Raw genomic sequence first — 26312 nt, forward strand, 5'->3', positions numbered from 1 at the left:
ACAAAGAAAAGAGAGAAATGAAGCAATGAACGATGAGGATACTACATCAAGATAGTCCAGTCAAGCAGAGACCGAGGCAGCAGAGCCAGGAGAACACCTTTCTCCCTGATGACTCCTGCAATTAATTTTATTGTTCTGTTGGCACAGGATTTTGGAAAAGCAAGGACTCGTTTTGTAAGTGAATTTTAAAATTTTCTTTGTGGATTAATAGATGTAAAAGAAGTGTCATTCGCCACAAAAAGAGAAAGAACAAGGGCCTTTAAAAACGCTGTAACAAACACCATGTACTTGCTGCTACCCATAGGCACAAAAAAGAAAGTTCTAAATCCTGCGTTTTCAAACTTTCAGCAACAAAAGCAGACAAACCAAGAGAACAATAGTTATAAAACATTCTGAGAAAAAAACAGTCCAAGGTTGGAAGTGTTCAGCAACAGAGGAGGGGGGCATGGGAATTTATTTCAATTATTATTGAGGAATGACTAGTATTCTTATTCACGTTCATATTCACCATAAAGCCAGAGGGGAAATGGGACATTTAAGAGTTGATCATAAATGTTTTTATTTCCTATTCAAAAGGAAAATAATTCAAGCAAATTATCTCCTTGGGAATACATCTGATTTAATTTAGACTTGGAGAAGACATCACCAAACAACAAAATTATTATTAAAGTTCAAAACTCTGCTAGGAGTACAACTTTGAACAATGTTTTCCTCAGAGAGCATACATCAAGATGATCTTCAATAAAGTCCTGGGAAGAGGGGAATATTCAGGAGATGCTTCTGGTTACATCATATTATAAGAAATATATTTACCCAAGACAATACATAGCTTTGTGGGAAAGAGTCAACAGCCTGTGCTCCAGTTGGCATTAAGTTTGGATGCAAGCATGTTCTGTCTACTCTGTCTCATCATGGTTTGTCAAAACAGACCAGAAGCGAGCACATACTTCTCTGAAGAATCATTTATAAATATCAACTCATCTAAACATATTGCGAACACCGGAGAACAATGAGAAGGCTGCAGATATAACTCAGAACCATTAGAGATTGTTTTTTTCTTTTCTTTTTAAAGTGCCCCTCCCTTCTTTTTTTTTTATTGTTGGTGGTGGAGGTTTTTTTGGCTCTCATTTGGGTTTTTAAATTTTTTTTATGTCTTCAGGTTTAATCAAAGTAGACCCCAAGCTACTTCCAGGTTACAAATTACTCTATCAGTAACCGGAGACAAATTTTAGTGTCAAATAATGTATATTTCATGAGTCATGCATACAAACAAAGCAGAGTACATTTGGGCACTTACCTTCTTATAATCTGAATTATTATTATTTTCAAACTTGCAAAATATTTCACCTCAGCAGAGCTTAACTATGCTGTAACAATGCCAAACCTGCCACTGGCCACTGAGATTCAACATACAGCACCTACCCACCTTCCCCTGCTTCACAGAAAAGGCAACTTCAGACATTTTGTTCTGTAATCACAATAGTACATTTCTTTAAACTGAAACTAGTCTCGGGCTGTAACTTAGGGGAGATTGAGCACTGCCTGGGAAACTGTTGTGCATAGGTTTTCTTTAAGTTTCTTGCAGAGACCTAAAAATCCATCTTCTTTTTCTCCAGTGGATGGCATACCACTGTAAGCTGCTTGGAACGTTGTGGGGAAAAATATCAATGATGTGTGTAGCAATGAGACTCATTCTACTGCTAATCATTTGATATTAACTCCTTCTGTATCTTGTTGGAGAAAAGCAGCCTGTAAAAACCACGCACTGCAAATGTCTCATGTACTGTACACTTCCTCACCTCAAAACATCGGCACCAGCATAAGTTCAACCCTTGCCTTAGAGACTATGAAGGGACCTCATGCCAGTGCTTTACCAACAGCTGTACATGTTCTGACAAAACTCTCCCTTGGTCAATCAGTAATGGCTGTTTCCATCACTGTAAAGCCGCACTTCTCAACTGGGACTGAAAAATGGCTCAAATGTGTCCTTGAAGTGATAGAAGATATACTTCAGCTTAAGAAATACCAGTCTTTAATAAGGCTTTTGAGTGCCTTAGAAAGTTAGATAAGCTACACGAATATTATACTTTTCAAGAGGTTACGGAATATCGTTGCAGATGACTAAGCATGTCCCCTGGTTTTATCAGTTTCTGATGACAATGAACTTGTGGCTCAGCTGCCATGCACACAGTTTCACCTTATCAGAAACTCTGCTCAGAGCATCAGCCACCAGCATGACCTGGACTAATTTGCTCTTAAACAGTAATACAATATTTCTGAGAGAGCAAAAATAATTCTCCAAAGATGTGTTAGTATTTCTACTATGGTCTAGACTCCATACCATTGTCTTTAAAGAAACATCATCCAACCATCCTGTTCTTATACTGATGGTAACACATTCACATACAAATGCCTGACAGAATGAGAAATCAAGGTTCATCAAACACTAGCTTCACTTCCTGCAGAATTCAAATCCAGCTCTTCGTTTGAATGCTCCCAGCTGAAGTACTGCCTTAGTAATTGGTTGTTTTATTTAGGCAAAAGAAGAATCTCGCTGGGCAGCCCTCTTGAAATGAGAACCGCTTTTAAGAACTCAAAGATGCGAGGCATGGCTTAAAACTCACAAAGAGAATCAACAATTCTAGTATATTTTCAAGCTCATTGGGATTTTGACTCCTTTTAGAAACAGCTGGGTCAGGTGTGATATTTACTACTGTCGTAAACACTTCTCAGCTGACAAGACTTGCTCTGATACACAACCATGACACAGCTCAGTATTTTATGCAAAACATGGCCTATAAATCATTACAATATCTTTTCTTAATGGTAAAGATGCATCTATTACTCGGCTTTGAAAGCAGTATTTTCACTGTTGATGTTTGTGGAACTGAACTATTAAATTCCAAGAAACAACATAGAAGGATTTGGTTTTCCCTTGTGGTTTGATAAATATTAACCTAGTTTCAAAAGATCTGGGAACAGTGAAAGTTGCCTTTGTTCAGAATCAAAACAAAACTGACCATTTCTGAAAAATCATTTGCTAGATGCTCAGCTCTTCCAGAAACTCTGAAAGACTTGATTTAACAAAAGAAAGGAGAAACCTAATGGTTCCCAGGCCCTCTGCTCTCCATGCAGGTCCCCTTCTATGAGTACCCTCCTTCATATTCTTATCTTCACATTTCTTTACTCACTTTGGTCCCACAAGAAAACTGGGATTTTTCTTCGGCTGAATTAAAAAATAGTAAATTTAGTTCCAATATTCCCTAGTCCATATTTTTAAGACAGAGGCTAAGTCAGGAAAGGAGTTTTATTAGTGTTTGTTCCTTTTGAAAAATGACAGGAGGTGCACTAATATGAATGTAGAAATTTTACTGTGAATTACTGGATTCAGATCCACAAGGTGCTTTAAGGTTTTTATGAAAAATCAGATGCCTAGTCGCAAAAATTTGGCATTCATTCTAGTTACTATAATGCATTAAGCTCTCTTTATATTCTTTTAACAGAACAGACTTCAACAGCACAAGTATATTATCCAATAATATTTCACCACACTCCAGATACTGGGCTAATAAAAAGGTCAAAACCCCTTTTGGCTTTGTGTTACAGAACAAAAAACCACAAAAAACCCATTTTATACCCTTGCAGTTGTCCTGACGTAGAATTTTGTAGGACTGAACAGAAGTTCTAAATGTAGACCTAATTATTTCTTATTTTCATAAAGTTTCCTGTTCTATCGTCCAAGGCTCCAAGAATATTTAACGGTATCATCAATGCAACTCTCCTAGACATCTTGAACACTTGAGGGCCTCTATCTGACAGTGGGTAGCTCTCCACCAATGAAACAGTCCCATATGTACATACATAAATGAGAGAGGCAGCACACGTAGTTTTCACAAAGAACAGTTCTACAACTAGGATTGAATGTTTCTGTATCTTGTGTCTTACATAATCCCCCCTAAAATGAACATCAAGATTTACTGTAAAACATATTCATTATCCTGCAGTGATATTTAAATAAATGGAAAAAACCCCCAAACCAACCAAAACCAAAGGAAGAGTCAAGAGACCACAGCATTTGTGACTTTAACTCAGTATTATTAATTTAAATGTACCACCACTACCTTCCTACATTCTCCACATCTCCATCTGAAGCTGGGCCACTGCAGGGAAAGCTCACATGAAACACGGTGCCTGATTTGAGACCCAGATGTTCCACCGCGGTAAACGCAACATCAGAAAAATGAGAATAACTGAACGATGTAGGCTTACCATAAAGATGTGGGAAGTCATTTCCTATTGACCAAAAAACCAACTCAGGTCTGGCTGTGAAGTGCACTGTATTGTTACCCTGAATATTAGTCATTTCAGGATGTAACCACAACAGGTTTTCCCATAAATAAATCAAATCTCTTCCCATGATTCTCTCATCAAAAACTTCCTATTTGAATGACAGTTTTTAATTACTAGATCAGGTTCTGCTTGCATAAAGAGTTTCCATTTCAAAGAAGTATTGCACTGATATGGAAACTCTATGGAGAAACATATAAGTCATTGAAAATGCACAAGTTTTGACTACTCTGTGGCTTTCCTCTAGAGATGCCATAGCATAGCACATACAGTAAACAACTGCACCAGGTTCTTGGCAGATGCATATACTTTATTTGCTATTGAACCACTATGTCCCTGGGTGAGGCTCAACTTCTGTATGCCTCCGTTTTCTCCTCTGTAAAAACAGTTTCTAAAAAGTATTTCTCAACCTGGAGAAGGAAGCAGAGAGGAGAGGGAGGAACTGGTGACAGGGATTTTATGAGATCCCACTGGAATTCTTGGGAGTGGTGCCTCTTGGCTGCCCCAGGCTGCAGATGCAATTTACGTAAAATGCCCTTGCCCTCTACAGAGGGTGAGGACAGGACAGGCAAGCAGCTGTTGTGGTGGTGGGAAAGCTACCTGGAATGAGGGGCCAATGAAGCAACAAGCCCAAGTTGAGCTTCTGCCAGGATTTGCCATCATGGAAGAGGTAACTGCAGCGTTTATCCTATCCTCCCCTTCTGCCAGGGAGCAGAGTGCCTGCCTGTGCCAAAGGTACTGCTAGCACCTGACGGGAGGAGTCACAACCTGGTTTCTCAAAGTAATGAAGAAAAAGGAATGAGAAAGTGGCCTATTAGATGCTGGAGCAGCACAGAGGGAAAAAAAAAAGGAGCTTGAAAACCGCTGGATTATAATTTTATGGTAGTATTATTTGATGGTCTGACTTAACAAGTCTTTCCAACTTTGGTTCCAAAGATTGTATGGATACTTCCCTATCTCACCCAGGTGTTTGAAGTTTAATTAATTAATGTTTATAAAGAGCGTTACAATTTCCAGATGAAAGGTCCTATGCAAGTGCAATGTAGTATTACTCATTGAGGTGATTGGGTTAGAGAGTATCACATTACACAATACAGCTCTTCCCTCAATGATTTTAAGCGTTTGAAGTTCTGATAAAATGTGTTTATCACTAAGACAGATATAATGGAAATACTCTTAAGGCGTGACCTGGATTATGAAAGCTAAGGTATGGTTTTGGGAATGGAACAAACGAGAATTAAAACAACTCCTGAGGCCAGATTTGTCTATAGTTGTATAAAATAGATTCTGTTCTTCCTTTTCTCCCTCTTCCAGTAGGCTTTTCTTCTCTTCTAAAATAGAACCGGTTATTACGGTGGGTGTGAGCAGACATGCAACAGTTCACGTTCAGTTCCTATTTCCATACTCATCCAACTTGACATTTTCTCATGACTTTCACAAAATTATCTTCTGTTCTTGATTTTAATTTTTTTTTTTTAATTTCAATGTTTGTATTAACCCTAAGGGCATGCAGGTTTTTTTTGAAAGTTCTACTTTAACCAGCAATTAAACTGAATTAAATCAAAACCTCGTGGACAACACCAGACTGGAGAATGCAGCCAACACACTCAAGACAGGGTCAACATTCAAAGCTCTTAAGGTCTAGACAGGTGAAAGGAATAAGTCAGCATGAACTTCATGACACTCAATAATGACAAATATAGAGTCCTGAATCTGGAATGGATCAACTCCTTGCATCAGTACCAGGTGGCGAGTAACTGCCTGGGCATCAGCTGTGCCGAAACGGAGGTGGTGTCCTTGGTGTTCAGTAAGCTGAACAGGAGTCAAGCAGTGTGCCATGGCTATCAGCAAGAGCGCAGATCAAGGGAACTGCTTTATTCAGTGCTCATCAGACCAAATCTGCAATATGGTGACCCTCAGTAGAAGAAAGAAGAAGGCAAATTCGAGCAGGTTTGAAATAGGGTTGCCAGAGTGTCCAGTGTACTGGAGCACTTGACCTGTGAGGAGAGGCTGATGGAGCAGGGCATGTTCACCCTGGGGAACTGATGTCTTCATGGGATTTAGCAGCAACTTTCCCATTTCTACAAATCATTTACTGAGAAGACAGAAGCAGACTTTAATGAGTGGGAAAACAAGAAACAACTGCCACAAACAAAGCTTTCACTGGATACAAGGAAAAAAATATTTCATGGTAGAGGGGGCAGGTTGCTCAGAGAGGCTGTGGAATCTCCATTTTTCAAGGTTTTCAAGACCCAAATGGAAAAAGCCCTGAGCAACCTGATCTGAAATTAGTGCTGACCCTGCTCTGAGCAGGAGGTTCTTTTCAGTCTGATTCAGTGGCAAGGGACGGAAGCCCTAGGTTATGTATACTTTTCAGGAATGGGCTTGGACTTTTGTGATCAAATGAAGTGTTGAACAAGTCTGCTCAAAATTTGTTTCAAAATTTTTTTATTTGTTATTTATCAAAAGACAATGGTTAATATTCCGACTGCTAGGTTCTATCTTTGTTCTTTCTCCTCCATTCTCTAAAACTGATCGCGATAGCAAACAACAGAGATTTGAGATGGCTTATAAATGAAGGCATTATTGTACCTAGAGGTCTCAGTTAAAGGAGAAACAAAACCAGGATTTTTAATAATACCGGGTAATGGAGTAACAATGCACTTACTTTATGTATTTCTGACTCTTAAAAAAGAATCTGTATCAAGTCAAATTCGTGAACTACTAAAACACTGTTGACTAACCAAATTATACAACACACTGAACGCTTTCTTTAGTTGAGTCTTCTCGATTTTTGTGATATTGAAGTAAATGATGAATTTTCCATGAATGCTGTTTTTATTGTTAATAACTCTCATTAACTAATAGCTAATCTTCTAGAGGAATATTCTTTTTCCTGGTATTTTTAACATGTTATTCTTCAAAAATTCTGCTGTATCCCCATTAGAAGTTACATGCCTGAGTAAACGAAGTAATTAAAGTGTAACAAAAGCACACCTGCCATAACTCTGATCTTTCTAAATATGTGATCATATTTCTGATTTGTTCATAAACAGAATCACTAACTGAGTAAGGATGTCAAGACAACAGGCTTGTTACGAAGTCACATGTCAGTCTTCCCCTTCATTCTATCCTATGATTCTCATCCTCCTCTCTCAAGAAATTACAGAAATCTATAAGAAGATCAATATGCAGCAAAGTAAAGAGATGAAAAATATTTACTGTTTGCAGACTCAATGATGTATCTTCTTGCCAATCTGTTTCTTAATATTCTGAAGAGGCCAAAGGCATTAAAAAGGACTATTAGACAAATAGGAAACTAAAAATCTTAATAGTGGCTAAACTGAAACAACATAAGGGTAAGAATAATGTACAGACTCTAAAAATGCAGTAGAGTAGCTATGTAACTGGCAATTATCCTGAGTAGTTTGGAGAAAAGGGCAATTTCTAATCTTTGCTCCAATGATTTTTGGCCAAAAAAATTGTAAATAAAACATCTAGTTTTCATTGCAACTTCATGATAATAAAGGTAAAACTAGGAAAACATCTTTGTGGAAAGAGCATTCTGTGTATAACATGTTAATGGCAGCTAATGAACCAAAAACCACAGAAATCCCTTTGGACAGCTAACAAACACATACAGCTATTAATTAGGTCACAGTTGTTTCCTCACAAATCTTTTGTTCACGTTAGTTGTAGAAGACACCAACATATCCATTAAACCTGTAGGGAGGCATTCACCAGTGAAGAAAATATTTATTTATTATAAGTTAAATGCTTGCAATTATATGACTACTTATGGCAGTTCTGCTGGTTTCTCTCTTTGTAAGTAAACTATAATCACTCAGCTCACAATCCATTCTACTCCTCAGAACACCACTCAGCTCAGCAGATGCCATTGTTTCATTTTGTGTACTTCAGACAACCACTGTAACTCTTATCAAAGATTTTAAAATCTTTTGAGTATCCAGTAAAAAAAAAAAAAAAAAAAAAAAAGGAAAGATTTACCATGCTTCATTTTCCTAAAAGAAAAGTTGAAGAGGGTATTTTTTTAAGGTTACCACCAGGAGGTGAGAGGTAATTTCTGCTTGAAGCCCACCTAAATCTGAGTTTCACTTACGAACACAGTTTGCCCACTACGTCAGTTACTTCACTACCTGGTTGTGAGGAAAATACTTGCAAAGGGCTCATTTTCTTATTGCAGAAAATTGTAAAACTGCAGGCTGCACATCATTTCAAGGACATAAACCAGCCTGATTTCCTGAGAGCCGAGGGAATACCATTGCCTTTATGAAAATAATCAGCAAGTATTTCCTAATTTCTATGTGTGTGCAACGCACTGTGGGGCAGACAAGATGGCAGATAGAGTATATCACTGCTCTGTTGGAACAAAGATGGCAGAGGCTGCTGAATTGGTAGTGCTTCATCTTTTCTGTTTGAACCTTGCTTTAGAAAGCCGGTCATGTTCATTACCTCACCAATCTAGTTCCACTTCTCCCATCACTACCTTTGCCCCGGGGCAGCTGCTGCCTCCTTACCTCCATGTCTCCTGCCCCAGAACCTCCACCACTTCCTCCTCACATATCCCACAGCAACTATTGTCACTGCCTTCCTCAGCCCACCGAGACTGAATTAATAAACCTGGCCGAATCCAGCTGACTCTGTCCAGAACCTCTTGGGTGTGTCTTCACAGGCTCCTAGTACTGGCAGAGTTTGCTCTACTGCTGCACCTCACCTGCAATGGGTTCATGCCTTGTGGGTTGGAAAGCCAGAGAAGGTAAGAACTCTTTCAGGTCATTATGTCTAGAGTTTTCTGAGTTGCTAATCACAGCAACGAGGATAACTAGGTTAACTGAGATAAGCCTAAAGTATGACTTAAACCCCTACCCACTTTCGGATCAAAATTAAGAAGAAAGAGGCAATAACATCATTCTTCTTCAGGAAAGAAAAATTAAGCACTGTCTTACCATAATCCTATCACTGTCAATAATGGTGTTCAAGCGGTGTGCAATGGTCAGCACTGTGCAGTGAGCAAAGGTTTCACGGATCGTCTTTTGAATGAACTCATCTGTTCTGAAACACAGCAAGAGCAATGCAGACAAAAATGAGATATTTGCATGGACAACTGAATGGCAGACAGGTTTTATGACTTTATCAAACATGACTGTATAGCAGGAAATATGTTTATAAAGTTATTACAGTGCCTCTTGCTCTTGTTCTATTAGATGACTTGGAGGCTATCATAAACATACTTCAAAATCTATCATCTAATACTTGATGAGGAAAGAGTTTCTTCTTGCAAGCAGAGCAATAGGCCTCATTTCAGAAGAACTCTGAATACAGAAAGAGGAAAATTCCATAGATTCAGATAGTCCTAAAGATTTCTAAACCAAAAAATGTAACTGTAATTCTCTTTGGAACTTTAGTTTGTGCAAGCAGTGAAGAAAAGCTGGTGAAAGTAAATATCCTTCATTGCAAATCAACTGAAGAACAAATACAAGACAGCCTAGAACTAAGATTCTTGATTTCAACTGCAGAAGGGGATTAATTAAAGGAGAGGGTTGGTAAATTAAACTAGAACTTGAATAGCTCAAGAACTTGAATACAGAAAAAAGAAAACTAGGCATACTCTGTAAATCAAAAGAGTTAACTGGAACATAGAACCCAAGGAAAGGGATAAAAGATTTCAAGTTAAGAGTCTCAAGCCTACTATATGAATTAAACACCAAAGAAAAGAATACCAGAAGGATACGTAAGATTCGTAAAGAATACAAACTAAGCTAAAACACAGGCACAAGTACAGGGCTGAAGTGATACCTGTCAGAAATAAAGTTGACACAGTGAAAAGGAAATAAAATTATACAGAAATACACTTAATACAGTAAGATGTTCTTAAGCTGTACAAATAAGCATTAAGGCAAAAGGAGCTTATTCAAGTAACTAACTGTACAAGAGAAGCACTGACACCATCTAACAATGTCTACAGTCCTACAGACATGACAGTCCTCTCTTTAGTCAGTGAAAGGGGAGAGGCATGGCTGGAAGGTGAGTCAGAGAACCTGAACTAGGCAGTCATCAGGTGATGAATGCCCTCTAGAGGCTCCTGACAGTCCACATTGCATAGGTAGCCTTGGCTCCCAACCTGGGCACAAAGCCAAGCCATGAGAATACTCACATATTGCCCATCAGATTTCAAAAAACCCTAATGAGTACTAAGATGGTACAGAAATCAAAATTGCAAACCAAGATGGAAGGATGGCACAGAGAACTCAAAATATACTGGGGTTAGTTGGACTAAGAAATCTCCAGCCTAGAAGTCAGGCACTTGAAGGCATGGGTTTTATTTCCAGGATTTCTATTAAAACATGAATTTGTTCTTTTACATATGACTGGAGAATAATAAAATGCTGCAGATACAGTTAAAACAGGACAAAGGAGGTATATGGATAAACTAGTATACTTAGGCAGAGCTGCTGGCTGCAACCAGTTGCTTGTAAAACCTTAATTCGTCATACTGTTAAAAGTATTGGGAAAATAAAATAAAATGCATAAAATATTCATGCAGCACATCTAAGTATTATTTTTTTAGACAGAAGTAGTGCTCCACGCTGAATCTGTCTGCACATGATAAATATTTGGTATCACTTCGTGAATTACACAAAAATAATTGTTTTGATGTCACCATGTCAAGAGGCACTTGCAATAAGAAGTGGACAGACAACTTTGGAAGAACAGGATGACTGACAGGACTGAAGTAACCACTAAGTTTCCACAGTAGAAAATAGGAGCTCACGTAACTTCTGTTACAAACTTAGTTGAAGCAATCAGCATGACAAAGGAATAGACAGATCCTTGCTGATGACAGGACGATTCCTCAGAGAGGAGGAAGATATAAACAGTTTAGTAAGAATTCCCATGCATGCTGACTGCTATCTTCATCTGGGGGACAGAAACATTTTAGTTTGTCACGAGATTGTTCTGGGCCACAATCTGAGAAGGCTTGGTCCTTCTGATTCTACTTCCTAAAAGAAGCTAAAGAAAAAGGTGTGAAGCAGGTGTTCCTCAACTCCTTTTGAAACAAGGCCAGTATGCAATCAGGGAAGGAGACAAGAGGAGAAGTCAGGACAGAACCAGGCTCTTTAGTTCTGTGTGTTAACTCCTTAAGAAAAGGAAGTTGTTCCTCATGTTCCACATCACAGCAACACCAGTGCTTTCACCCCAGTGTTAATGCATGTATATTTTTTTGCTGTCTTCTCACCAATGCCTCAATAATCTGACTACTCTTACCTTCAAAAGAAGAAAAAAAACCAGGGACATACATGAAAACACTCACTATGGAAGAACCTTATAAAGATAGCACGATGTGTTCTCTGCAACAGTTAAAATAGCAAAATAGAAACAAAAAGGTTCAATACTTGCTAGAACTGTGCAAGAAAGGCATTATAGTTGAGCTCAATGTGAAGTTTCCTGCAAGCCACTACACAGCACAGAGAATCACAGCTTGCTCAGACCTTTGAAAACAACTTTTTAAAGGGCTCAAAATTATTTGTAACTCAGGTTATTCCTACTATTTTCTGAGAATCCCTCAGCCTTGAACATCTCTGTCCTCTGCATTACTTTATTGTATCTCCTTGTATTACATGTATTCTTTACAGCACTACTTCTTCCTACATTTACAATAAAAAACCATTTCTCATTCTTAGACAGATACTATCAAACTATTATCTTAAACAGATACTTCTTGAATATAAGCTTATCACTAATAAGAAACTACTGGCCATATTGTCAGTGTGACAGATGTTCTAAAATGAGACTACAAAGTAATCAGAAACAGACTTAATAGCTCCATCTTCAAATATCACAGTATGAAATCTCACGCAGATGTGCCTACTGACTGGCACTTGGCTAGATCCTCTCTAAGGCTCACAGTAGATCTTGGAGCATAGTTTTTGGGACAGCAGGCAGAAGCACCATCAGTAAGCTCCAACAGAATCTCAGCAAGAAGATGGGAAAGGCATAAAAATCTAAAAAGATCAAAAAAAGCCTCTGTACAGAATTAGGTAGTGACAGAGTGGAGACTATATCACATACCAACTAGAGTTAGAAAAGTACCAAAGGAAGAATAATTTCTGTCCCTTCCTCAGGGTATAAATGGACCCTTTGTGGCACCTACCCACACTGAGCAAGTGGTCAGTCAAATGTCAAGTGATTTCATCACCCACCTAAGTAGATCAAACCCCATCATCTTTCAGGCACATTAAAAACCAAAGATGCAACCCGAACACCAAAACCAGGGCTGCTGGATGACAAAAGCTCAACCCTAATCTGTTTATATAAAAATGGGAACCACAGTACTCCCTATTGGAAGGAACAGCATCATAAGAAAGCACAAAATGGTGGTGTAGCTTCCCACAGGCACCACAGGTTGAGGATCTAACACCAAGTTTCACAGTAACCGAAGGTCTGGTGTAAGCTGAATTAGCTGACTGTGTAAAAAGAAAACTATCTAAAGAGCAAGAATAAATATGATCTAAATGAGAAGCAACCAAGCTGCTGAAAGGAACACTGGATAAGTCATTATCTTCTGTCTAATATCCTCCTGTGGATTGTCCTGGAAGCGTATCTCACACTACACAATTCCTGAGTGACTTCAGATAATTTCTCCAAAAGAGGAAGAGTTACAGATAGCAGTTAGATGTAATAAAAGGTTAAACCTTACAAGGTTAAGTTGGCTAATAAACTGAACTATGTGCAAAGGCTGTTTTTACCAGACTCGATGAACAACCAATGCAAAAACGTGGCAGTGGTCTAGTCCCAAAGAGTTTTGTCCTCTGTAAGCAGCAAAAATACAAGTTAATGCATAATACTGCAGGTCAGTGAGCAGAAAGCTCACTAAGTTAAAAAAAGTATTTTAAAGAAGTCTCAGTTACTGAAGATTTTGTTTTAGTGTATCACCAAAGCAACTACAGAAAGATTTTCAGCATTTTCACTCCAGATTTCATGCAAATTTCCAGAACAGTTCAAGTGCTTTAAAATGATCCTATTCCTCAGGGTGAGAACAGACCAAGAAGACAAAATCAAATTAAATGTCCATCAGTCATCACATAAAACATTCAAGTAGTCTGACTTAGGGCAACCTTCTTTATGGGAAGCTCCTCCTTCCCCTCACAGAAGTGCTGGCACGCCTGCAGCATGCAGAGCAGGTGGTAGCCATGAGGAGCAAGGGGTATATATAAGGGTATATATGGGACCAGTAGCAGATAAGAATGGCCTAGCTGAACTGGAGAAGCATGGTGGGGAGTACTCTCAGCCCTGGGGGGTGCAGCGTCCACCTCTCTCTTGCCCTGCTGTCCCATCCACTGCCTCACATCACTTTCCTTCTCTTTCTCCCATCCCTAAACCCTGTCTTCTCATACTTGCTTCCACGTGGAGCTGCAGAAGGGACATGGTGGCAGCGGTAGCTGAGGCAAAGAGATCAAGAGCCAGAAAAACAAACAAAAAAAGGAACACTATCTCCAGAGCCGGCAGCAGTTCTCCATGGTTTCCTATCTCAGGTGCCTGATACGATGTCTGCTTGCTGCCAGGTTAGAGACAAGGCTGCCAGGTACGGGGGTTGTGCATCAGAAGAGGAGGAGGTTTTCCTTACATGCCAAAAATGCCTCCCTTAACTGCTCAGTTAAGCAACCCACATCAGCATTTCCTGATGATTGTCCTATCAGATTGCAGAGCTAAAAAATACTTGGCTCTAATTATACCAACACATTAAGGAAAAGGTAATAATGACTGTAATGCAAACTGAATTCAAAGAAGAAGTTCCAAGTTATTATTTGTATTGTTATGCTTAGAGTTGATACAAACAAACATTTACCTTATTTTAATATATATTGCAGCACACATTAATCAAGATCAATTAAATGTATAGTGCAAGTTGAGAACACACATGTGAGATGTCTAAATAGGGAGGATGAGTAAGATGGTATTAAATTTCCACAACCATGATTAATCAGAGTTAATCTATCAGAGCTCAGCCAAAAATAAACTGATAGTAAAAAAAGTAAAAAAGAAAAGGAAAAAACCAAGAGAACCTCTGGGAAGGTTTTAGAAATACACTGTCAGCTGAACTGCAAAGCTACTCTAGTGGCACCACTTCTCCCCCAAGAAGATGTTATAAAAATGAGTCACGCCCAGATGACATACAAAATCCTTAATGCATCTGTTTGAGGGACTTGCTGTGTTATTGTCCTCTTTGGACTTTGAGTTCTCCCTCAAGCCATAGTTTGTTGGAAGTATATATTCAGCTCAGACTAATTGATGCAGTACGTTTGCAGTATTGTTTCCAAAATATTTCCATCAGCGTTTCAAATGTTTCAAAAATTAACAGTGGGGGTACTTAGCTATTGGAACAATTTAACAAGGGTTGTCATTGAATTTTTTTCTATTGAGGTTGGATGTTCTTTTAGAAGTACCCTCTAGTTCAAACAGGAATGAATTCAGGAAAATCCTGCTGGCCTGAGTTATATAAAACAAAATGATGAATGATAAATGAGTCCCTCCTATAGATTTAAACATCTCCAAATCTGTTTTGCAATTCCTGTTGTGTTTAGGACAGCTTACCTTCTACCCCTGCCCCCATTTTATCTCTAACTTAACACACCAACATCTGAGCCATCAGAAAGGACAGCATCTCATAACCAGGAGTATCCAGTTTTGCTTAGCCATTTTTCACCTTTCTAGTTTTAGGGGATTTGGGGAGTGAGATTAATGAATTATTTTTTATTTATTTACTTCCAACAGACATTTCTTCCAGAAATCAACAGAACTCAACTTGTTTCATGGCTATTCTGATGTTACAGAGATGCATTTCCAAGAACATTCTTGTCTTCTAATCTATGGTTGCAGGACAAATGAACTTGAATATTAATTTCCTTCTTCTATGGAATGCACTGAAATTAGGGATGTTTTCAGCACTTAGTTTATAGCATCTGCTCCATAGCCAAAGCTCAATGTCCCCACTTTGAATAGACAAATATGATGGTATCGTTAAAACCCTAAAAACAGCAATACAAACTACATGTAATATAAAGCATTTAAGTTCATCTCTACAGTACAGGTGAACATATTAGACAAAAATCCAGCTCATTTTAACATGACAGATTTTGGGTTTACCTTGGGTCCACATTTGCTGTTGCTTCATCGATGATAAGAATACGATTTTTTTTTAGAACTGCTCTGGCAAGACACACCAGCTGTCTCTGACCAACACTAAAATTAGACCCAGATTCTGCCAGCTGCGTCTCCATTTTATTAGGTAGGTCTTCCACAACCTCCTTCAGCTGCACCTGTTGACATGTCAACATATTGTAGGATGAGTAACTCCCTTTTAAATCACCCATTGTGTATCTGATGACACAACAGTAAGTATGCAAGGTTTGCCTTTTATATTCTGACACAAAATGAGTAAGCGCCAAGTTGGATTACACAGTCTGTCAGTTATTAGAATTCTAAAAACATTAAAGCACATTGTTAAGAATCTATTAATGTTCATTAAAACTAAGATATGAATCAAAATATAACCAAAGCATCATCCCAAAGGATAATTTTTTCATAGAAGACTAACATAACAATACACTCGTCTACACACACATGAACACACACACAAATGCACATATAAAAGTCTACCTTTTTCTATCAACAGGAACACCCTTATCAAACCCAATGAAAACATCTAAAACCTAACACACATAAACACTGTAATGTTACTGTTATTTGGATTGTAAATATCAGATGTACATAAGCAGATTTATTAAGTTACCTCTTCCAAGGCATTCCACAGCTCTTCATCAGTGTATTCATTGAAAGGATCTAGGTTTTTCCTCATAGTTCCAGTGAATAAAACAGGCTCCTAAAACCCAGGAAAATGAGCGTTCCATTATAAATACAGGTTTTATAATGCAATGGGTAATTTAATGATAATCAGAGCTAACCTATATCAACAACAGCACAGAATACACAACAAGCAGCTATCACTTTTGAAATGCAAAAATGTATTTTACAATAGCATGCTTAAGGGGGATGTGAGGGGAGGCAAATGCTTAACTACTCCGTACGAAGATAATTTACCAAACAGGACAGGTCTGTTTGCAAATGGCTGTACACAGTTATGTCAGTACTTAAATGGGCATTTACATGCCACTGTTCTGATGCCACAAGCTATATATATACTTACATGAAATCACTGCTATCCTTCTGGTATTGTTAATGAAAACCAACAGCTAGAACCAACAGCTAGCACTGTCAATGAGCTCACACTCCTAAATTACATTTGGGCAGTTTTGAAAGCCTGTTTTTGAAGTACATAAACCAGAGATGAATCAAAGAGCTCACAATGATTTTCTGCTTTTCCTTCTCTATTTGGCTGTGTTTTGGGTTTTTTGTGTTGGTTTTTTTTTTGGTTGGTTTTTTTCTTTTCTTTTTTTTTTTTTTTTGGTTGTTGTGTTTTGGTTTTTTTTTTTTGTTTGGTGTGTTTTTTTTGTTTGTTTTTTTTGTTTTGTTTTGTTTTGTTTTTGTTTTGTTTTGTTGTTTTTTTTTTTTTTTAATTTATTTCATGTCATAAAGGCCCTTCCATTTTACCATTAGGGCTATGAGGAACAGCTTTTGCCATTTAAAACCTATATCCACTGAAGTTAATCCAGACTGCCACAGCATCAAAAAAAACTTACTTAGAACTGGAGCACTGCTGGGCAAAGCTCTCACTCAAAATACACCAGGGAGTCAAATCAGTACCTTCTCCCACTCAGGTACCAATGTGGGTTTACCTGTGGTCGAAGCAAGTTTTGTTCTACTTCAGTTCCCAGTCAAATCAATAACACATAGTTAATCAAACTGTCACAAATTAATTTACACTGAAAAACGCAGTGTTTAAGGAGTGGGAAGACGACTTTTGCTTCAGAACTCCTTAAGGAACACATCAGTACTCACTCATTAATTATGAGTTTCCAGACCTGAGTCATGCACTGACATGACTTTAGGGCTAAACTCATCTTAATACCACACATAAAGACAACAAGTCAAAAACCGTAATACTGCTAATCAAAAATTGAGACCATTCATCATGTTGTCAGCTTTCTTTAAATTGCAGACATTTTAGGCAAAGTGTTTTCTTTCTTTTTTTTTCCCCTCCACTAGGAAATAAAGTCTAACTTACCCTGGATAATTTCAGCCTACTCTGAGATTAACCTGTTGTGACTTACTCCCCATCTAACCCTAGGGATGCCCACTCCAAAGGCCTGCAGCAAATCAGAACAGAATTCAGACCTTAACCCTCTTACTGACTCTTCATTTCTAAATAATTTGATTGCTATAAAAGAATTAACAAAGATAGAAAATGCCATAATGTAAAAGAATATATACACTTCTTGATGCAACATGCCAATTATTTGAAAGTATCTGCTCCAATAGCAAGATACCCCTAAAAACCTGTTGAATTAACAGAAGGAATTAAAACAAAGTATTTCCAGGTTAAAAAAGTTTTCTTCAAGAACACCTAGAAAATAATTTGCTTAATAATACATATTTTAATACACCATTTGGTGTGTTTTGAAGGTATTGTTACATTTATTTTCCTTTTCAATCCATTTTTATAGGTTAGCAAAATAAGAGCTGAATCTATAAAGTGTTCATAACTACTATAATAGTCCTAACAACAGACATGCACTGCAACAGAAGATAAGGATATTTTTTAATTATCACTTTTGACGCAGATTATTATTTAAAACAGTCTGGTTTATGAGAAGAAAGTAATAAGACAAACCTGTAAATAATTGTTGTAAAAATGCTTGCAGTCAGAGAGGCAGACAACATTTGCATAGAAAAGATTTACAAACACAACCTTTACACAGCTCCATCCAAGCAAGCAATTAGAAGCCTAAGCACATTTTTATTTCTCCAGGTAGGTATTTAAACTTACACACAAGAAAACTTCAGTCTTGCCTCATCACTCTCTAGGAATGGTTCTGTTTAGCATGTTTTATGTTGCAATTCTAATAAGCATCTCTCCCTCTGGTTTCTTAGCTTCCCACATAATTATGAAGATATTTGCAGCAAAACAACTACCTGATGTTACACTGCTATTTTTATTACTGGCACTACTATTAACACAGTACGAGACAATGCGTATCACTCAGTTTACTATAGTAGAAACCTTATTCCAAACTCTTCTCCTCTTCTTACTACCACCACTTCATAGTTTTGCACATTTTCAGTAGAAACAAATCTGCCCTTACGTTGAAAACAAATGACACTTGCTAGCCTTTGGACACTTAAAACCTTTTGGGACTATGATGAAAACCTTACATAAACTTGATAAAAATCATAGAATTCCACTGGATTAAAACAATTCTAAAACTATGCCAGTGGACCTGCGTATGAAAAAACCCTCATGTATAATTAAATGCAGTGAACTTTGAGCATCTATATCGCTCAACACGTAGAAACTGTATTTGACCTGCAGTTCTCCTGTCTCAGTACACTATTTTGTTCCAATTTAGCTGAATTCTTCAAAACATAAAAATCACCCACAATAGCTAAAGGCAAGGCTTTCAAAAAGCTGAAGACCTTAAATGAACTGATGATCATCTGCTTTCAGAAGAAAGGAACACTGCACACACAAAAAAAAGAGAACTAAATCCATGTAAACTACTCTTTACATACAAAAGATGACTAGTTCCACTGTGCAATAAATAAGCCTTCAGCATGCAGAAACAAAAGACGCACTGCAACATCAGGCAACAATCTAACAGCACCTATTTTTTAATTTATTTAATTTTAAAATAGCATATATGTTTCTTTTTTCTGACTCCTGTTCTTGGTGGCGAGGGGAAGGAAGGTAATCAAGAGAGGCTTAGAACCACTGTTCATTATAATTTGTATTAGATTCTCAATTTAAAGAAAATAACACACTCTGAATGCCATCCTGAAAACAAGCTAGCACAGCTTCAAACATAAAGTTGTTATAAGGACTCTTAAATACAGCTTCCATAATAAAACACAAAGATCTGAGAAATAATGCTAAACATGGCAAACAAATTCCTCTGGTTTCCAGCCTACTGTTCAGTCTACCTAACAGAACAAACCAAATGAATTATTTTCCAAAACCATGACTAAACATTTGCAGCACATGAGTTTTTCCCTCCTCCTCCCTCTCCAGTGGAGAGCAAATGATCACAGAAGAGACCAGAGCTCTCATGAAACAGTAAGCTGCACAGACTTTGCCTTCTGATGTTTTAAGGTTATAACCCATCTCTGATTCAATGACTGATTTGGAAGTAAGACTATAAAGAGAAGACCTGTGACCTCCTGGACTTCTTTGAAGATCCTTTCTTCTACACCAGCATGAGAGACAAGGCTATTCCCAACATGGTCTTAGTTGGTTTTTACTCCTGTACTGCGTTTTCTCCCGATAACGCAAAAGCTGATAGCTCACTTCTAGGTGGCACATTTGCTCTTTCTAGATCTAGCATCAGTCAGTTTGCACAGGGCTGACTACAGAGGTGAAAGTGGTCCTTCAAAATTCCTTACTAAGGAAGCTTCAGGCAACACATCAGGCAGGAATTGTTGTGAAAGGTTCAAGTGACTTCAGAGGACTGCTGAAGACTGGTATATACTTGTCAGATTTCTCTGCCTTTCCCAGACTATAGGAGGACAGCATACTGCAAACACCTACTCACAAGTACTTCAGATGAACTGACAAGGTACAAAACTAGAAAGAAAATGCTCCGGTCCCCAAAATTGATTCTATTTATCTTAAAATAATCAAGACCTGACTCAAGTAAGAGCAACGCCTCGCTACAGCTTCTATGTCTACTGCATACAGGGATGCAGGGGGAACATATCCCAGCAAAGCACTTTAAATACTGTGGTATTATACTGAAAATGTTTATGGCAGACCAAGTCACTCTCTTACCTGAGGTATAATTGAAATTTTCTTCCGTAAGTCATGGAGTCCTAGCTCTGATGTCAAGTACTTATCAATCCAAATCCTTCCTTCGGGTTCCGCCAAGCGAAAGAGGGCTGCTATCAGAGAGCTTTTCCCAGCTCCAGTTCTTCCCACTATTCCAACCTACAGAGCAAGCCAAGCCTGTACAATTAAACTGTGAGCTTTTCAGGATAAATTAATATGTCAAGCAACATTTTAACAACATCAGAGGATTAATAGTAGAACAAGCACCAAATGAAAACTTTTTCATAATTAACATTCTTTCAAGAGGAAAACCCCCTCTCTCCCCTAAATTGGTTTGGATTCAGGTGACATGTGGATACACAACAATTTCTTGGATTATATTCAAAGGTGAAAGATTTTCCCTTAATGTGTGGTGTCTTGTTGTGTAAACAAGATAAAGTGGCTCAATGCATAGTAATGTGTTCAAGGCTGCTAATTTTTATACTAAACCTGATTTGCTAGGTGATGTTAGGCAAATCATTTCAGGCATGCATCTACTTCTCAACCCAAAAAAGGACTCCCATAAAGCACTCTGGGAGCAATGTATTCCCAATTTAAATAACTGAGACTGATTTTGGTTAGCACGGTTAAAGTGAAGTACTTTAAAGCAGCAGGATTATAAACCATATTCATACTTCTTACATCTTCAACAAGTATTGAAACTACAAGGCCATGTGAGCAAGCTGAAATTCCTTTCTGAACAAAAGAAACAGTGATTAATAACATCACAGAGAGACAGGCTTCTATTTGTTCCCAAAGAAAAATTGGAAGACATATGCGATCTGAAAAAAAAAAAGCTTTCAGAAAAAAGGGACAATGCAAAATATGGGATTGATAACTTTAATGACAAGGGGCTAAGACCTGCAAATATTTCTTCTTTTTTGTTTTTTTAATGTTGTCTTCAGTAGAGGATTCTTAGAAAAAACAATGTACAGTAATCAATTGAATCAGGGAAGATAATGGGTTTAACCCCCTACACAGATCTGATCTGGCAGAATTTGTTATTTCCTGCATTCTGTTCTAATTGCTACATTTCCAGAAAGAAATCAACACACTGGAAAGAGTTCAGAGCAAAGCAACTTAATATGTGTTGGAGATACTGATTTGACTAAGAAGGATTTATGATGATTAAACATGTATAATATGGCCTGGCAAAGTGATTGGGGTGCAGAAAGGAGGAATAAACATGAAAACCTTCATGAGTATACGTACAGACACCAGAGGGCAATTACCCACTGCCTGAGACTCAGATGTATGCAGCAATGACTGCTGAAATGAAATTAAGTACAGGAAACTGCATCAAAGAGCAAGGAGAAACTTTTGAACAGACAGAGACACTAACTTCAGACAAAATAGGAGTGCTCACATTTGATAAAAAATACACAACATACTAAAAAAGTATAGTTCTAGGAGCAACTTATGCTGCATAATCTAAAATGCATTTTCTACTTCTATCTTCCGAGTCAACAATTTCAGCCAGCTATTCGTTATTGTACTATTGTATATAAACTAATTAACATTTCTACAGTGCTTATTATTAAAGAAACAGACTGATTTAAGCAAATCTGTTACAATAAATGATAAAATGTCTAGTATTCTAAATTATATCAGTGGAACAATAGAAAAATAGTTCTGAACAGATAAACTGCAGCTCAGAAAGAAAATGCTGAATGAAGAACACAGACAATCAGAGTTGTGAAAACAAAAGTTCAATTGTTTTTCTGCAAATGTCAGTGATATAAAGTATTGTATTAGGGATATAAAGAAAAAAACCATAAAAAAATACATTGATACTTAAAATAAAAATGCAGCTGCTCTGCATATTGTCAAAATCCCACTTTCAGTTTGGCATCAAATGAAAGGGCTATGCTCTTCAGCATTTAGAAGAATCTATTTGTATCTTTGGTCCAACTGACTACAGGCTGCTGAAAATTGACACGAATTTGAAACAGCCCTCAGTATACACTTTTTTTTTTTTTTTTTTTAAATATTTTATTCTTCAGAGCCCCATGTTCACAGCCAGTGCAAACACAGCGACAGTCTGCAAATGGAAGTCCCACCCACTTAGCAGGAATCGCATGGCCAGGATCTTGCTGCCTGATATAAGCCATGTGCATGCACAGGAGTACACCTGCTATGATGGGCTCATCATTACTCAAGTGTCACCCATACTTCAAACTAGAGCTGTAAAAAAAAAAAATTGAGATTTACAGCATGTCAGCTACTCCACTGAAACTGCCCATGTCTTTATTATCCCTCAGGCAACCTCCCTTTCGTGCTATGCTGTGAGAGTATTTACGTGAACAGCTGCCATGCTGTAAACTTATACCCTCACCCTCCTAACTTTTTCATGTAGCCCTCAGAATAAGGATCTGTCAGGAAAAGGTACATTTATATTATATCAGCAAATAAGCACCCTCAAAAAAGACACTGGTGTTTAAAACTCAGTGTTACACAGGCCTACCTTCTCCAGCTGCAGCTATAGTAGCAAAAGAGGTTAATCACTGCCAGCTGATGGCACAGCTCTTTGCATCTCCCTGGTCTGCCTGTCAGACTACACTACATTAGCAAAGATGGTTAAAATGGAGGGTCCTTCCTAGCCTGCTTTGACTGTAGGGAAATGCTGAATGCTGAGACACGCAGATCAAAAGAGACCTTAACCCGTGAGTGATCTGCTAGCAATCACCTCCTTTATTCCTGCTGTACCTACAGCTTCCCAGGCTGGGCACTGGACTGCCAACAAGAACTACAACAAGCACAGCAGAAGCTAAAATTAATTCATCCTGCCAGTAGCATTGCAGCCACCAGAATTCTCTATAAGCCAGGGGCCTGAATAGGCGTAAGAGTTCTCACTGACAGCCGCATGGGCAGACTTTCTAACAGATCTGAAAACCCGGTTCTGAAGAAGATGCTTCTTGATAATTAAAACCAATATAAGGACAGATGCTTGGGAGATTTATACAGTGGCAGTCTACTGCAGTATTGTGCAAAACATCACAGAAAACAACACAAAGTTCTTGGCTATAGTTTCAAGCTGGGCAAATTCACTTCAGGATGACAAAACCACAGCATAACTGCTCAGCAAAAATAAATACCCCCAGTCATCCCTCCTTCTCCTGCCTCCACCAAGGACTGAGTCATGCATTGCTAATATCTCTTGCTTCCATTTTTTTATTTCTGTCTCTCACTAAAAATGTAAAACTTCTCTGCTATTATACTGGAATGACATGTAATAGCTAAGGAGACAGCCCACATGGCTCTCCTCAGAGACCATTTTTAACTCACTCCCACGTTATTTCGGGAGATCAACTCCATGTAGCAAAGATGGGTTGAATTTTTGTAACATGCATGTCATCAACATGTTCACTTGAGGAAAGAAACAGGGTTGGCTGTGAATGGAAATGCATGTTACAAATGAGGCCAGGGAAATGACACTAGAGTTGAACCAGTCTCCTAGGGAAGACATCCTAATCAAAAAGTACACGTGCATTTGCAATGTAGCAAAGCACAAATTAACACTGCAGGGCTCTAATTTAATGTTGTCTGTGGGGGAGACCTTCCCCGCAGCACTCTTTCAACTGGAATAGCATCAAAATTGGGGAGGAAGAGTCAAATTTGCAGAGGAGGAAGAGTTTTATTTCTATGTTTCTTTTGGCTACCAATCTAATTAATAGCAATAGTTAATTAGATTGGTAGCCGAAAGGAACTGAAATAAAATTCCAAATTCTAAAGTTATGCAACTGATTTGTATTTCTTCTCTCTTCCATTTGGGGCTCAGTGCAAGGGCAGGTACATTCCTTATTTTCAATTGGTTTTGCTCACCTTGTCTGTTTGTTCCAATTATACGCCCTTTATTAAATCCCAAATTTCCTAATGCAGCTCCATGTGCTTTAGATTTGGACATTCTGGGCTCAGCTGGTATTTTCAATGTCTAATGTCTGTCATTTTCTGAAGAATCCCAGATTTTTAAAGAAAATTATCAGACATGTTTAATCCTTTGTTCTAACAGACAGAAATACCATGTTCCTGGATTCATTTATATTACACTTACAAGAAATAAACAGGCTCTAACTTCTGTTATTAAATATGACTAAAACTTATTTTTTAAAAGAACACTTAACTATTTTCCAAACATCCATGTATTTTATAATGTATTTCTCGCACACAGCTTCTTGTCAATTTATCATCTTTGCCTAATTTCTTTGAATATCTAAAGACAGCCATATACATACCTTTTCTCTTGGTTTAATTAAAACAGACAAATGTCTTAAGACCAAAGGTCCATCTAGACTGTAAGTGAAGTTAACATTTTCAAATGCTATCATTCCTTGGTTAGGCCATTCCGGTGGAGGATGTTTGTTGGTCTCCCACGGAGCTTCTTTTTCAAGATCTGTGTATTCCATTACTCGTTCTACTGATATCATCTGCCGGGAGGAAAGAAGACATATACACATGAACTTCATCCCATCGCATATATTGCAGATAATGCACGCATATAAATGTGTGTATTTGGAATATAAAGATTCACTGCAAATTATTCCACCGTTTTTCTTTTAATCACAGGTAAGAGTATTTGGTGCCATTCTATGCTCTCTTCATTAAACTGAAAAAGTGGCAAGAATGCATCTCATGTCCTACTACAGATCCGAATCTATCACGATACATAAAACCATACATAAGCATCATTTCTAATCAGTGGGATTAATTACAAATCTAAATACCTGAGAGAATTGGCCAAACATTTCCTGAGCTGACAGGCTTGGTGCCGTTACCACTTCTCTGGGGAGCCTGTTCCAGTACCCAACCAGGCCCTAGTTGAAGAACTTCTTTCTGATATTCAACCTAAACCTCCCCTGGCACAGCTTCATGCCATTCTCTCAGGTCCTGTCACTCTCTCAGGTCATTCTCCTGTCATTCTCTCAGGTCCAGAGGGATCAATGCCTGCCCCTCCTCTTTGCCTCACAAGGAAGTTGTAACTGCAATGAGGTCTCCTCTCAGTCTCCTCTTCTCCTGACTGAACTGACCAAGTGACCTCAGCTTCCCCTCAAGGCCCCTTCACCACCTCTGCAGGTTTCCTTTGGATGTCTTCTAACAGCTTTTTATCATTCTTATAATGTGACTCTCAAAACTGCACACAGAACTCAAGGTGAGGGTACACTAGCACAGAGTAGAGTGGGACAATCACTTCCCTTGACCAGCTCACAACAGAATAGAGAGGAAATGTTTTTGACTTCCCCAAGTGTAGTCACCCTTTAATAATGGGATTTTGGGTGGATGTCCACCTGTCAAAGAAGTTGCTAATCATAGACCTATAAAATGATCACCATTCCATATCAAAGCCAGCTTACTGAACAGCAAGCCTTTCTCCTCCAAAGTATTTCTGAATCACAGCCTCCAAGAGAGCAAGGCAGTATATAAGACAGTCCCACCAACACTTCCAAAACTTCCCAATTGGTATGAAAAAACCTGAAAGCTTTCATCCCATTTCTCATCAAAGTCTGTCACTACTATTTTATTCATGTGTGAAAAATGTGCTGAAGAAGCAGTGTGCTAGTCAAAAAACCCCAACCAAGTTACATTATTATTATTAATTTTATTCTTATTAAACATGGCTTTGTAATTTCTACAGAAGGACTACACGTATTTCCTAGACTATGGACAGCAAATTGTAATTAAAAGCAACCTTCAGTTGTCAACACAACACAAAAAATCTCAGGTTTATGCTCAGCATGTTCTTTTCACAGTCTATTTTTCTTATATATTAACTTTAGAAAGTAAATAGGCAAACTAGAAAATGCTAGTAAATATTGTGAATTGGTAGAAGGTGTTTTATGTTATATATTTTGGAAAACACACAACCTTCTCAGCTGAATATAAACAAATACTTTCACATATGTGTTAACCTAGAACAAATCAGGAAGATACGAGCCTTTACAACAAAATAACAGGACCCTAAAAATGCCATGAG

At 38.0% G+C, this 26312-nt stretch overlaps 1 protein-coding gene across 3 annotated transcripts in view; it reads right to left on the bottom strand.

Moving 5' to 3' along the window:
- The window catches only part of ABCC4 (ATP binding cassette subfamily C member 4), a 147446-nt gene that overhangs the window by 12704 nt on the left and 108430 nt on the right, over window positions 1-26312 (bottom strand). For 2 of the 3 annotated variants that reach the window (XM_050333155.1, XM_050333156.1), the window contains exons 25-29: window positions 24577-24768; window positions 20309-20464; window positions 16160-16249; window positions 15514-15686; window positions 9315-9420 (exon numbers count right to left, since the gene is read on the bottom strand). In XM_050333155.1, coding sequence (XP_050189112.1) covers window positions 9315-9420; window positions 15514-15686; window positions 16160-16249; window positions 20309-20464; window positions 24577-24768 — 717 coding nt within the window. The remainder of the gene's footprint in view (window positions 1-9314; window positions 9421-15513; window positions 15687-16159; window positions 16250-20308; window positions 20465-24576; window positions 24769-26312) is intronic. The other variant, XM_050333157.1, reaches the window with a different exon arrangement.

The sequence above is a fragment of the Myiozetetes cayanensis genome, unplaced genomic scaffold, assembly GCF_022539395.1.
Source record: "Myiozetetes cayanensis isolate MyiCay16 unplaced genomic scaffold, myiCay2020 scf5-8, whole genome shotgun sequence".
NCBI classification, from domain to species: Eukaryota; Metazoa; Chordata; class Aves; order Passeriformes; family Tyrannidae; genus Myiozetetes; species Myiozetetes cayanensis.